Raw genomic sequence first — 14,482 nt, forward strand, 5'->3', positions numbered from 1 at the left:
AGTGCACTCTCTTGTGCTTATTAAATGCCTGGTGTTTACTACTAGCTCACCACAGTTTTGGTTTGAAATTTTCAATGCAGCATTCACCTAGTTTAAAAAAAAAAAAAAAAAAAAAAAAAAAAAGAAGGTTTGGAATTCAATCAAAACATGTGACTCACCTGATTTTATTTCCCTCCAGACTATCAGCCTTAGGTGCCCTCTGTTCATTCTGTTCATTCCTGTGCTCATTGATATTCCCACTGTTTCATGCTTACGCTATGACCTTTGTGAACACTCCAAAAGCACTGGTTTCCTCAACTCTTGCAGTAGGAAAGTGGAAGGAGAGAGAGGGGGATCTGGATATTTCCTTGGAGATCTCCATCTGGAGCCTGAGAGTCGCTAGCACCATTCACAAGCCTCTTCTTCAAACAAAGGGGATGGATATGCCATCACTTGCTCTGCAATGGCAGGTGTAAAAGGGAAAGGGCTGTTTGTTTCTTCTCCCTTCAAGTGTCTGTCAGAGCATCCCATAGACTCTTCTTTCACCTTAGCCAGCTGGATTGGTTGGACTGCTTGGGAAAGAAGCCAGTGTGCAGTGGTGCCAGGTAGCAGGGATATGGGCAGATCAGTACTGGGACTGGTTGCATTATATCTGTTCCAGTGCATCTGTTTGTGGCAGCAGGAAAATCCCTGCTAACCAGTTCACTTCCTCCTGCAGTTGAAAAGCTGCAAAACCAGGGCATAACTCTGTTCGTGTTTGCACTCAAATGTGTGCTGGACTGTGTGCTGTGGAGCAGGTGAGAATAGAGGGGGAAAGAGGCACTTCTTAACACTGGGGAATAAAACCACCTCTGTATAAAACTATATCTTGTTATCCTACATTCAAACAGAAATCCAGAGCTGAGAAAATCAGAAGTGATTCAAAAATATTTGAGGGAGAAGCTCTTCTTTAGACATCATCATGTTTTTCTTTCAATGGGCCATGTTTATAAGCTTTGATTAAAAAATAAATAAAAAATTAAGCTGTTCGGACTTCTAAGTCTCATCCTCACCCTGATCCTCCTCGTTCCCCTGCCCATGTATAATTTACACGTTTCTGTTGAGCATGAAGTGAGATATTTATGTGTTCTACCTGAATTTCACTGGGTAGGTATTTTTAATTACTTACCTTCTGTCCATATTTGGGACTGAGGAAAGTGTGTATGGTTTGATTTGGTTTGGTTTGGTTTTCAGGTTTCAGTATGGTTCTGGTCCTCCTGCTGTGGGTGGCACTGTGACCTTTGGTGACCTGCTTTGTTCAGCACAGCATGAAATCCTGCAAATAAGAGGATGAGTTGCATCATTTACTAAAACAACCCAATTAAAATACAATGAAGATGTGAAGCAGGGGCTTACTTGGACTTAGGCTCAGCAGGGTTGGCATATAAAAAGACTAGGGAGCATCTATTTTTGAAAAACATTTTTAATATCATGATTCCACAAATTATTTCTGTGCATAGCTGTGAAACCCTCTTACAAAATAAAGACCATTTATTTGTGGTTTTGCTGGCACATAAGCAACCAATGTTTGTGGGTTTGGTTTTTTTTTGTTTGTTTGTTTTTTGAGTAGCTAAATAAATTTCAATGGGACTGTTGACAAATGGTGTTGCAGAAAGGAAAAAACAAAAACAAACAAGAGTAGATGTTTTCTGGAGTAAAATATGTGTTTATCTGAATAAGGGAAGTTTCTTTGGACAATTTTTTCTTCATATTAAAATCTGTTCTGCAAAATCCTGAGAAATCTGGGAGGGGAAATGAGAAATATTTTCTACAACCTGTTACACTGATATCCCTTTATTATAGTAGACAGGATTTTCAGGCTTGTGGTTTTCCATCACCACAGAATTTGAGATTGGTTTCATGCATGCACTCTTTCCTGTAGCAGTTTTCTGTCACACATTCAATTGTCCTCTACTTTTGCATTGTCACCCTCTGTATTCCACAACCTTGTTTTCTTTTGCTTTCTTCTTTCTCTTCAAATTCTTCCTCTTTTTTCATGTGTTATGACAAAAGCCTAAGGAGCAGGCAGATCTGTCTTTTTTTCCATTGAAGGTGTCCTGGATTTCCTAAGTGCCTTTCAGTGCTTTGCAAGGAGAGGTACCAAGTGCAATGGAATTGTTTCTGTAGGCTGAAATTTAGTCACAAACCCTTCATGTACTATCCCAAGGATCTGGGAGGTCATAGTTTAATATTTGCTTTCCAGCCTGAGTCTTTGTAAGACTGCCAGCTGTAGACAAAAAGTGTTCTTGACTATTTTTGTATTTTGTTTTTTTTTGTTTGTTTTGTTTTGTTTTTTGTAGGCTATACAAATGAGACACTGAAATTAGAACTCTGTACAACATTTTAAAACCCACGATCAGCACAGATCTAAGCAGAGAACCCACGTCTTGTGCCCGTTATTAATGAAATCAGTCAACTGCAGTTCTGGGTCTTTAATATGTTAATTTCATAACTACAGACTGCTATATTTTCACTAAACAAATCATGTTAGTTATCTTTGGAATTCAGAGTTCCTTATGTCTACAAACTGTTATCTTATTGCTGACAATACCTGCCATTTTATTGCTATAAATGTCCTTAGAAATACATGGAGCTTTAGCCAGTTAGAAGTACAAGAAATTACCAATTACTTTTTGCATTTATTCAGAGGAGTTTACAAGCCCGGTTAATGTGAATCAAGATGAAGTACCTTCAGGAGGATGAGTAAAGGCCAGAAATAATATTTTTATTTTGCCCAAGATAATGCATGGCTGTTCCATTTAGATTCACTTGAAAGTCTGAAGGGATGAAGTGAGAGCTAGAAAATTAGCATTTTTTAATTAATTGAAAGTTAGGAGTAGGATCAGTCTTGTTAATTGCATGGATAAATTCAGTGAGGTTTGTTTTGCAGACTGCTCAATATTTGTAAAGAAATTCCTAATGAATCTCCATCAGGTTTCCACTTCATTTATCATGCATTGCTAATCCTTCCACAAGAAAGGCAGAAGTGTTATCAGCTGTAGCAGGATAAAAGTTTTATTCATGTGGTTTGCTGATGTGATATCACATTTTAGTAAGTATTACTCAAAGTAACACCGAGTAAATGATACACGGAGCATTTTGGCAAGGAATTCACCAAATGAAACAGATCAACTGTAGTGATACTTGCAGACCTGGAGGGCAAGGAAAGGCATGATGGTTGAAAATAAGGCTTATGGTCATTTTGTTTGGCCTTCTGGATATTAGCACGCATGTACCTGCTATTTACACAAGTATTGGGTTCTACAAAGGCAGCATCTGTTCTGGGGTGAAGCATAACCCTGAAAGAAATTCCAGCCCTGTGGCATGGATGTAAATTTTGTCCTTATCTGGGATTTCACTTTCCTGCCTGCAGTGGGAAGTTGTTTTGAGCTCTGGCTTGCTGACATACCACTTGAACTCTCTTGAAGATGTAAGTGGTGCAGATCCCTTATCAGATAAAAGCATATCAAGTTTATACTGCTGCTTATCACTTAGGTGCTGGACAATTTTCCACATGAACCTCGTAGCAAGCAAAAATACCCCTGAAGGAATTCTTAAAATCTCTGGTACTACTTCCTTTTGTAGATCAAACCCTGCTTTGGGTTTCAGCAGCATGTTTTTAAGAGATTGGTAGTTTATGAATCCTGATGGCTGTTCCTGTAGCTGTCTTTGTAACAAGGTATTGTCAGTTCATCAGTTTAAATACGTAGGTGATATTGTTTGGTGTAAAATGGTTTGCTAATGAGTGCACATATCTTAAAATGTTACCTCTGCAAGCAGAAAAGGGACACCAGAGAAACTGTTCTTCTGGTTTAATACTCAAATGCTGCAAAATTGTCTACTGTGATGGTGAACATGTGTGGGGTTATTTTGTGTATTGGTAGCAAGTTTTTTTGCTCTTTTACCTGCTATCTTTAGTGATATAGAATCTGTTTCTTATCATTGATTCTGTAGAGAAATAGGTAAGAGCACTTTCACTAACATGACGTTTTATTTGAATGGCTGTAGCTTAAGTATAAACCAGACATTTATTCTCTTAGGAAAATTTAAAATATTTTTTTTATTCTGTGATGAGATTTAGATCCTATGCACTGAGCTTCTGTTTCATCTATTCATCCAATCTTCTCAGTGTTCTTGCAAACTAGGAAATTGGGAGTGCTCCGGGATGCAGACGCTTGGCAAGTCTTGAAACTTAAAACAGATGTTCATTTATGATCAGCTAGTAGGCAATCTCTCTGTTAGCAAGTAAAATTTAAGCGTGACTCAGACATGCTAGTCAGGCTGTGGCCGTACACTGTCAGCAGTCTGACAGCACATTACTGCTTCTGGTGGCTCTTTGCCTCTCAAGAGCTCTTTGATGATGGGAAGCTGGAGCTCAGTGGGTGTCTTCCCCTTTGTCCAAGCTCCACACATCACCAGTGTTTACATACACTTTTCCACAGACTGAGTGCAGTCAGATCCCAGTGATTGCTTTCCCCGTTGTAGGTCAAAATCAGTGTGTTCTGGCTCTTTGAGACAGCAAATTGAGTGCCAGTTGTCTGGTACCTTCTAATAGTTGCAGAGGTGGTGCTGTTACCTTAGTTTTGCTGTTTTTTATGTGCTCATATCAAACCAGCAGTCTTGTGGTATGCTTGTCTGCCTTGCATCCAAACCAAAACACAAACAAGTCTCTATCCTTACAGAGTTTAGATTTTGGGATGGTTCATGCCACCACACAATGTTGTAAGTAAATACAAAAAATATCTATATTTCAGCCGAGAAAACATTGAACAGCCATGACTGTCTTTTGAAGGTAAATCTTGCTCTTAATTCCTTAAACCCTTTTGTATTCATTCATTAGGTTTATGTTGAAAAGAGCTTTGGGAAAGATTTTTTAACCCTCTGTTATCCTGTTACAACCTGGTTAAAATTACATGCATGTGCATGTCGTGGTTTTTCTGGGGACAGTGAGGTGCCTTTGGACATGTCTGGGGTGAAGCTGCGTAGAGTGGATGTGAGGCTGCCACAGACTGATGTTTGGTCAGTGCTTGTGCAGAGTTGTGATGTGTTTTCTGTCATGTTTTGAGTCTCAAAACTCAGTTTGGTTTCAGTAGCAAGCCAAGGGAAACCTGTACTACTTAAATGCCCAATCAGAACTACAAAGTTTTTGTGCAGGAATTGTCAAATACATTTGAAGTGTTCACAGTCAGGTGGATGGAGTGCTTGACAGGAGTCTGAGATTCATATATCTTGTTTCAACTTAGACTTTGAGTCACTGTGTAACTTCTGGGAAACTGCTTCAACTCTCTCTGGCTCTGTTGCCCCACAAGAAACAGAGGACTCTGCTTTAGACTCTCTGTAAGAGTCAGTGTAATAAGTAATGCTTACAACAACACAGTGCTCCGCAAAGGCTTGGGTAATCATCTTGAGCAGTGGCATTAGTTTGAATTTGTTTTCTTAATTGAATGGGGGTTTGACATACACAGTTTCATGTTTCAGTTGTGCAGATTGATCCTTGATGGACTGGCACAGAAGTTTTAGTGATTTTTTTTTTTACTTGTAAACAGAATCCTTATTTTAATGAGAATGAAGATGTTTATAATTTGAATCCAATTACCCACAGAGGGTTGCTAATTGTTAATGCAAGGTTAAACTAATTTACAAACCACCAAATGCTTGCATTTTAAGTGTCTCTAATTTTGCTATGGAAATACCAGATCTGTGTTCTCCTTATATAACATTTTAATTTTATTTTAAAACAGCATTAGCTGCTGCTGAAAAGATCATGAAACAGACTAGATTAAGAAGGACAGGAAATGCACTCTAGTTTTTTGTGCATTGTCACATCCTGGGATCAAGTGAAAAGTGTATCAATGGTAGCTCTCCTCACCTCATGTCCAAGCAGATTTGGGCTTCTGCAGTGAAGTGATGTCCAGCACATGTCAGTGGCTATACTGGTGTCTTAGTTTTCAGAGCAGATCCTGCATTTCAGGCTGGCAATCTCAGCTAATGTCAAAAGAAACATGAATTGGTATTGATAAAATGAGACAGGTTGAAAACTGTAATAAATGGTACCTGTTCTGGGATTTAGCTCTCCTGATTTTTGATTTTTGTGTTTTCCACTGTTGCCCAGGTACTCGTTATATGCTGTAAAAGTATGTAAGGCCATAATATTAATTCTCACCTACACAGGACAAAGCTTAAAAAACCTACAGGTGGCTTCTGAGAAACGGACTTGCAATTTGTTGATTTGAGCGCTGGTAACACGGAACAATGATGAGGTGTGCTATGTCTGCTGCAGGAGCTAAACCATAAAGACTCAGCAAATGCTAATTTACCCTACATATATCCTTTTTGCTGTGTGCCACATGCTCAAATAAAAAGCTTTAGAGCATACCTGAATGGGGTTTTTAGAAATTCTGCTGGTTAGTAACCTATAAGAAAAGGCCTTTTTTAGAACATTTTTCCTTCCTCTGCTGTTTGACTGTCATTCTTTTTTTTTTTTTTTTCTTCCCTGGATGGATCCCAGAGGCTACAAAATCTCTTCAGCATGAGTTCTTCTTTCTTTGCTGTCTTTTTTAGTTAATTTTCAATTCACTTACGTATATTCCATGTCTCTGCTTGCTCTCCCAGGAAATGTCAGATAATAACCTCCTGCGCTGTAGTTCAGGGTCTTTCTGAAAATGCGTGTAGGGTAAATGGAGAAAGATGAGAACTACCTAATGTTAATTAATTCACAAATGTAATATCTAATACATTGTTTAAAGAGGCATTATTATGTCTCATAATACCAGAGCTCCAGACTATTAATATTACCTATACTGGGGTTCCTAATTAGTTGGATTAGATTTAACCAGTTCTTTTCTCTTTGGAGTGCTCATGTGTCAGGTGTTAAAAGGTCACAGGGTGTGGGATCTAAAAACCTTCTATAGATTTGTTAGCGTGATTTCCTTAACAATTTAGACAAATTGATTAAAAAAAAAAAAAAAAGTAAAAATAAGAAGTCAATACCTGATGCTGATATTATAGCTGTTATTTTCTGTTGCTTTGGTGAGACACTTGGTACTGTGAAAATGTGTCCAGTGCAGAGATACTCATGGATTATAAAATGGGACAGTCACCTAAACACTTGTTTTACTTCTTACTACGATTGCCCCATTCTTTCAGCAAAAGTGCATTATCTCTGACTGCCTGCAGACTGAAGCAGTAAGGGATTGCTGTGGTCTGTGTTTCACAGTCCTCTGAATCCCTAGAGGACTCATTGCCAGCTGGAGAGAGACAAAAGGTAATGTGCTCCCACTAGGATGCCACTGCTCCTCCCCCTTGCCCTTCTGGAGACTGAGCTGATGAAAAGACCTGCTACGACAAACACAGGCTGGCTGGGAGTTTTCCCACAACGTGGGAATTAACTGGCCTGATCAGGCAACTGTTTGGTTTCGTGTTGCTCATGTCTGACACAAATGTGTCATCACAGAGAAGCTGACATGCAAAATGCTTTCCCATAGGAAATGCAGTTTTTAAACCAGTTTTTCACAAAAAGAAAGAATAGACATGGTGGTACGTATTTATGACATCAGGAGCCCCTTAGCATTCAATTAGGCAATTTTATATGCCTACTAAGAACCTTGAGCTTCTCTGCCAGTCTGTGCAGTTGCTTCATGCATCTGTTGAGAAAATTTCTTAAATTCCTGGGTTACTTGCAGCCCTCTGCTTTTGTTAGGAACACACAGCAATCACAGCTGTTGGAACTGCAGGCAGGGCTTTATGTCATCAACAATGTTATGAAAAATCTTGTTTATTTCAAAGCTTGATCTGGGAAGGCATTCATGAAGGTGCTATGGCATTAACATCTTTACACTAAGCCATTTGAAAATCAGGATCTGCAAAAAAGGTGCTGAAAGTCTATCCCCAGGGCACAAAAAGAGTTTAGTACAGTAAATCTCTGTAAGCGGCTCTAACTGTTTAACCTACTATTCTACCAAGCACCATGTGTTTGCTGGGTTAAAAGCAGAGGCATGTGGCACAAGAGCCATCAGTGTGGAAAGTGTTAAAAAAATAGTGATTGGAATTTTTTTCTACAACTCAAATGGAGTTGGATTAGCTTGTCTTAAAATAATAATAATAATAATAATAATAATAATAATAATAATAATAATAATAATAATAATAATAATAATAATAATAATAATAATAATAATAATAACACAAATCTCTAAGATAAAACCCATTTTACCTCCTAAGTAAAACTGAAGTGTGTTTCGAAAAACAGGCACTTTGAAATTCAGAATATTTGTATTTTAAGAACTGGGATACAGTGTAGCATGGGGGTCTGGAGCCTGTCAGAGGTAACATGTCCTGAGTATTATGTGTTATCCAGAACTGCACTTTTTAATGGCTAAGAGTTCAAGATTAGCACACAGTGTGGCTTCATAGGAGATAGTATAGCTGTGCTGAGCCTAGAACCACATTGCCAAAACCTTCATATATGTTATGTATTTTACAGCTCCGGGTCAAATTATGGAAAGCTGAGATGAAAAACATACTAAGTAGTTCATAGGCAGCAAAACTAGAACCTGCATCACAGTGACATGGAGCTTGGTGCTGGTAGCAACCTGGTGACAGCTGACCCAGCTCCACAGTTCATAGCCTCTGCTGAGCTGCATGCTCTGCTAATTGCTGTTTTTTTTCCCAGTTCCCCTGCTGAGAGCTGGTGGGAAAGCACTGACAGGCATTGTGAACCTCACAGGCTCCATATTCCAAGGCCTGTTGTCACCCTGACACCAGTGAGGCCAAAGAGCTGGAACAAGATGCTGTGCAAAGCAGATTCTGGAAAACACACCGTTTTTTGCCTTCTTCTTGCCCCATGGCCCTGGCCCACGGAGATTCTCATTGTCAGGGAGTTGGTTTCTATTGGAAATGAGGTTGGACCTGCCTGTATGTAGTTCAACACTCAAGTTGCCTTGCATGGAACCAGGAGCTGGACTCGATGATCCCCATCGGTCCCTTCCAGCTCAGGATATTCTATGATTCTGTGAAATTTGTGCTCTTTCTTGATGTGCTCACATTTAAACTGATATCAAATGATTTGCATCTTCATGTGTGTTTCACACACCTGGCAGCTACACGCAGCTTTTCCAGACCTACTTCCCTCCTAGCCTAGGTCACTACCTGTTCCTCTCTCTTAAATTGTTTACATCAGCTTCTTGGTTTGTTACCTCATGTATGCACAAAAGCACACACATTCTCAGTAAAGGTTCTCTGTGTTAGTCTTCTGTTCTCTCCTTTCCTACGTTTTGTGCTGCAGAGATTAAATGTCTTGGCGCAGAGTGTTACAAGACTATGTTAATTAATGTAGCCAGTAGCCTGAAGTAATGCTAAATGGATGGGGGGTTGTGAGCTAATGTGCTAATTTATAGCAGGCCAGAAAGTCTTTATAGTATTGGCCCAATCCTTCGCTGTATTCTTGTTGTATATGCTTATCTTTTGGGTACATGAGCCGTGTTGTCTTCTCAAGTAGTTTACATTTCACGCAGATAAACATTGATCACGTGTACAGTGAATGTATGATAAGCATGTATTTTAAAGCGCAAGTTCTCAACTCAATTACCACCACCTCTGGATTCAAAATACACTGTAGGCAGGTTAGTAGGCTGGAAATGTATTTTACAATATGTTCCGGTGAAGAAGCCTTTGCTTGAAGGAGGATTGTTATTCAGGAAAACAGTTGTATCCCTTATTGCTCTTTGCTCTGTTGGTAATGTATTTGTGATCTGTCTGTTACTTGCTTTTTTTGCTGCAGAGGGAATGCCTTCTCACATTATTTTGTACTGCTACAAGTTAGACCTTTGTGCTCTGTTTTGTCTATATCTATGGTCTGATGTGTCAGTGCTCCATGTTATGAACCTTGTTATGTTAAATGTGGAGTTTGCAAAAAGACAAAACATACTGAAATATCTTCATCTTTTCTTTTTCAGAATAATATATTTTTGAACGGTGCCTCCCCAAGAAGTGTGATGAGAAATGGCTTTAGGAAACAACACCCAGAGAAGTTACTCCATCATCCCCTGTTTCATCTTTGTTGAGGTGAGTGCAGCACTCAGTTGACTCAAAAAATAACCATTGGGCAGAGAAAGGCCTACACAGAAGGAAGCTCTGCCCTGCAGAAGTTGAGTCGCTTGTTGGTCATATTTTTTGTCAGGATGAATGCTTTCTTATTTGATAACCTTAATACCCAACATCATGCTCAGTAGCATCGAATCCCCCTGAAAACTGTCCTGTATGACATAGGTATGACATAGGTATGATCTTACGTAGATGAAGATGAGGTTAGGTCTGAAGTAGATGCCATGTTTTCAACTTGCCTCCATCCAATTTGCTGGCTTTTCCTGTGGTATTTGGTGGAGAAGGAGATAGCCGCAGGTGTAGGTCAGCAAGTGACTACTCAAATCTCCTGTTCTCTTCAGACCTGCTACCTTAAGGTATCACAAGGACTAGACATTTAGATAAATGTCAGATCTCACAGTCTAATGGTTCATACGCTTAGGAAGAAATGCTCAGCTCCATTTTCAGTTCAGCTGCAACATAAAATGTAGGTGAGGCAAAATAATCCTTCAAGTTTGATGAAGGAGCCAGCTAGCACAAGGTCTGTGAATTGATGATCAATGAAGTTACAGGAGTGAATGTTTCCACAATGGAATATGGCTCTACATCTTTGTTAGGTGTAAGTGTTTTCTTTTTAAATTAGCTCATTATTTTACTCTGTAGAATTGACTTTTTTGTGTTTCTTTTCGTTACCCTAACACTATCAGACTGCCCAAAATCAATATTGAAACCAATAAATATTCAACTGGTATATAAAAGGCAGTGAGGGCTTTCTCAGCAAGGGTGTACCTCTGGGTTTGCAGGGAAGGTGAAAACTTCTGCCAGATTTTGATAGAGATTGACATACCTGCTTGTGACTGCCTATCCATAGAACTACCTCTCTGACATAGATTTGATGTAATACTCTCCTTTTGGTCCTAATTATGGGGTGACTCATGCTTATTGACAAGAGAACCACTGAGAACAGTCAATAGACTAACTGTAATGCTGGATGTCCTGTAAGACTTATTTCATTCCCGCTGAAATCTTGGAGAGGTTCTTGTGTGCTGCTGCAGCAGGTGCAATGGGCATTGAAAATGGCTGCTTTTCAGAGCTCCTGAATGCTGATCTTACCTCAGGGAGATGGAAAAAACATGCACTGATATCCAGGACCTCTCTAACCCTTACCTACCTGGAGTCCCCTTCTTGTAGGATCTTCTTCAGACAGGAGGTAAAGTTTCCTTACACATATTCTCTACTTTCTCTACTACCAGCTTAGCCCCAAAAGCAGTCAGAAGATCCATGGGTGTTTAGTCTGAAGTCAGTAGTGGTTTTCTTTTTGACCTGAAAGGGTTGTGGTCAGTCCTCACTTACAGGAGGAATCTGACCGATTGGAAGATGAGGATGAAGGAAAAGCATAACAAAGAGTGGTAAAGGTTGGCATTGCCAGATGCAGCTGTCACAGTTGCTGTTGCGAAAAGTGGCTGTTACCCGACACTACATAGGACCCTTAGGGATCCTTGGATGAATGAGGACTGACCATGGCTTTGCAGTTACAATTACAGATTTATTATTGCACCAAAAATAAATAAATAAATAAATAAATAAATAAATATATATGTCAAGATAGTTACACAGTCTTTTCAGTTACACTTAGATAGACCCTCTGCAGATTGGGTTATATTAGAGTCATAGAATCACAGCACACAATATGATCATAACCTAGATTAAGGCTTTACAGAAAAGACGTGAGTCATTCACTCACTCCTTGGAGGAAGAAAACAACAGTGGAGGTGTCCCTGGCCACTGGGCAATCGCATGTTTTGCCATCCAGCAGCAGTTCCAGTCTAAGTCCCACTCAGTCTGTAGCTGCTTGATTTTACAGACAGTGCTCCCTGTGCCACTGCTCTTCCCTGTTCCAGGACGGGCATCACCATCCTCTGGTCACCCAGCACCTGTGTATTGATAACACTGATGGGTTTAACCACCCTGCCAATCAGTGCTCCCCCTACCCTCTCAGTGGCTCAGCACTTGGGTCTTGATCTCTTTATCACTATGACTGTGGGTGTCCCCACACACAGTGGGTGCCAGAGAGGGGAAGAGAGAAGCGGGCAGAGGTGTTCACTGACAGCCCGCTTACATATTGTGGATATTTGCCTTATTGCTGGTTGTGCTGACCCTACTGCCAGGGGTCAGGAATAGGGAGTACCAGTCACACCAGCTGAGCCTTTCAGTGCTTCACAAGGATTTGTCATTGATATAATGTCCAGCTTTCTGGGGAATCTCTGCCTCCCTTCCCTGAGGAAACTGAAAGGCTCTTCTTACTGAGAAACGGGTCACTAGTTCATCCCATCAGCTAGAGGAAGAAAGGTTAAAAATGGTGAACAAACAGCAATAAGCTCAGAAGAAACACAATGAACACCACCAGAAATAAGATCTCTCAAATTTATTGCCTGAAGCAAGCTGTTCTGAAGATTTTTAATCCTCTAAATGTAAGAATGATGAGCCCAGCTGACAGTGTGTGACAGAACTATAAATTGTCCTTCCTGTAGACAAGACTGACATGAACACAATAAATCATTTGACAGGAGGAAAAGATTTCTTCACCCTCCAAGTATACTTTACTTGTCCTTTCATATATTTGCCTTCGTTATTAAAGTGTAATTTAAAATGAAAAATCAGTCAGAATCAGAGAGGTAGTGTCCAAAAAGATGTTCTCTCTGCTATATTGGGTGAAAACATGTGTTTTCCCTGCCTTTTTGTCCACAGCATAGATTTTTAATGTAGCACTGTTGGAACTACACATTCATAGACTTTTATCGGGCATTGTAGCATTAAACAACAGGAAATCTAATTTCCTGCAGGGAATGCAGAGATGATTGATAGTAGCCATTCTGTCTGAAAAGCCCCTGTAAATCTTAAAACACACTGAGAGCACTTTTCATTCTGCCACATGCCTGGGACTGAGGAATTCATTTGAGAGGGGCTATGCCAGACACAAAGCCCTGTGCAGTATTACCTGACCTAGGATAGTCCCCATTTTTGTTGCTTTGAAGCCAACATGAGAATTGATAAGCTGCATATTGCTTGGCTCCTATGGCTAAAGGTGCATGGAGGACAGCTAAAAATATGTTCCTTGCTTTCCTCATAACATTTTTCCATGGTTAAAACAATCTGGCAGTGACCTCTTAGGTGATCATCAGTAAGAAAGGAGGTGGCCAGGAAATATTTTTACAGGCCTGTTTCCCAGAATATGCCGCCTCCCCTACCATCTTCCATAGAGCATGCTCCTTTAATTAAAATTTTTGAGATATTTGCTGTTAAGAAAAGAGTGGCATTTTCTTATCTGAGCCTTGGCTGTCATGTCAGATGCCCTGCTAGTATATATTTGCTAACTCCCCAATATGCATTGTGCCTTTAAATAAATTGTGGTGGCAGAGGTGGAAATAATGTGTCACAAGCAGTTTGGGCATTTTAAATACAATTAGGCTTCAACCTGTTTAAATGCAACACTTACTATTCTAGTGTTTATTCAAATTGGTGTTGGAACTAGGTGATCTTCAAGGTCCCTTCCAACCCAAGCCATTCCATAATTTCCATTTTTTTCCTTTCCATTTTTCTCACTCCCAACTAACTTGTAGCAGTTAGTTATTATAAAACCTGACCTGAAGATGAATGGCTCATTATAAGAATTTACAGTCCATGTCTGAGTCTACAAATTCCTTTTTATATTCAAAATATGAACTTTTTAATAATAGCTTGTGAAGTCTAATCTGTAATGACAGAAATGGTAAATGAACATTCTCAGTCCCTAATTAGAAACACAATGTCACATTAAGTATAGATTTAAAGGCTAAATACAGAATCATTAAACTAATTTTTAGCCACTTAGCAGATCTGAGTCCCTGTCCCAAATAATGCATGCAGTTTTCCAGATGGTCCTTTATTGTACCGTAAGAGGTATCATTGCAGTCTGACATTTGTTGCCAAATGTCCATGATGAGTTGCTATACTATGTTTTGTTAAATGTGGAAGCAAATGGTTAGGAAGTGAAAAAGACTGATGCTCTCTCCTGCCTTTGGAGCATTTTTTGCAGCCAGAAGCAGTGAAGGGAGACTTCAGGAAGGCCTCATCCAGGCATGGCTCCCATGTAAGATGCTGCAACAAGATTGGAGCAATTTCATCCCTCAGCTGGTAGTCACTGCTTTCAGTGGTGTGCATACTGCTGAGAACCTGCTCCACAAGGACTGATGCTGGTAGCTGCTGAAGGCTGTTAAATACAAGTACCCTACTCCACAGTGCCCTACTCCAGTAGCTTCAAGAGCCCTTTGGGGTCAATGATGGACCCAGAGCATGCAGCAAAGGCTGGAGAGCTCTTAGCTGTTTGTAGGCCATGGATCTATTT

At 39.9% G+C, this 14,482-nt stretch overlaps 1 protein-coding gene across 1 annotated transcript in view; it reads left to right on the forward strand.

The window, feature by feature from the left end:
• Positions 1-10,017: 10,017 nt before the first annotated feature.
• The window catches only part of PLPPR1 (phospholipid phosphatase related 1), a gene marked incomplete at its 5' end in the record, with an annotated part of 69,550 nt that continues 65,085 nt past the window's right edge, over positions 10,018-14,482 (forward strand). Inside the window, one exon of the mRNA XM_082782635.1 lies at positions 10,018-10,080. Within this exon, the coding sequence (XP_082638761.1) occupies positions 10,018-10,080 (63 nt within the window). The remainder of the gene's footprint in view (positions 10,081-14,482) is intronic.

The sequence above is a fragment of the Aythya marila genome, assembly GCF_965140915.1.
Source record: "Aythya marila genome assembly, chromosome: Z".
In the NCBI taxonomy this organism is placed as follows: domain Eukaryota; kingdom Metazoa; phylum Chordata; class Aves; order Anseriformes; family Anatidae; genus Aythya; species Aythya marila.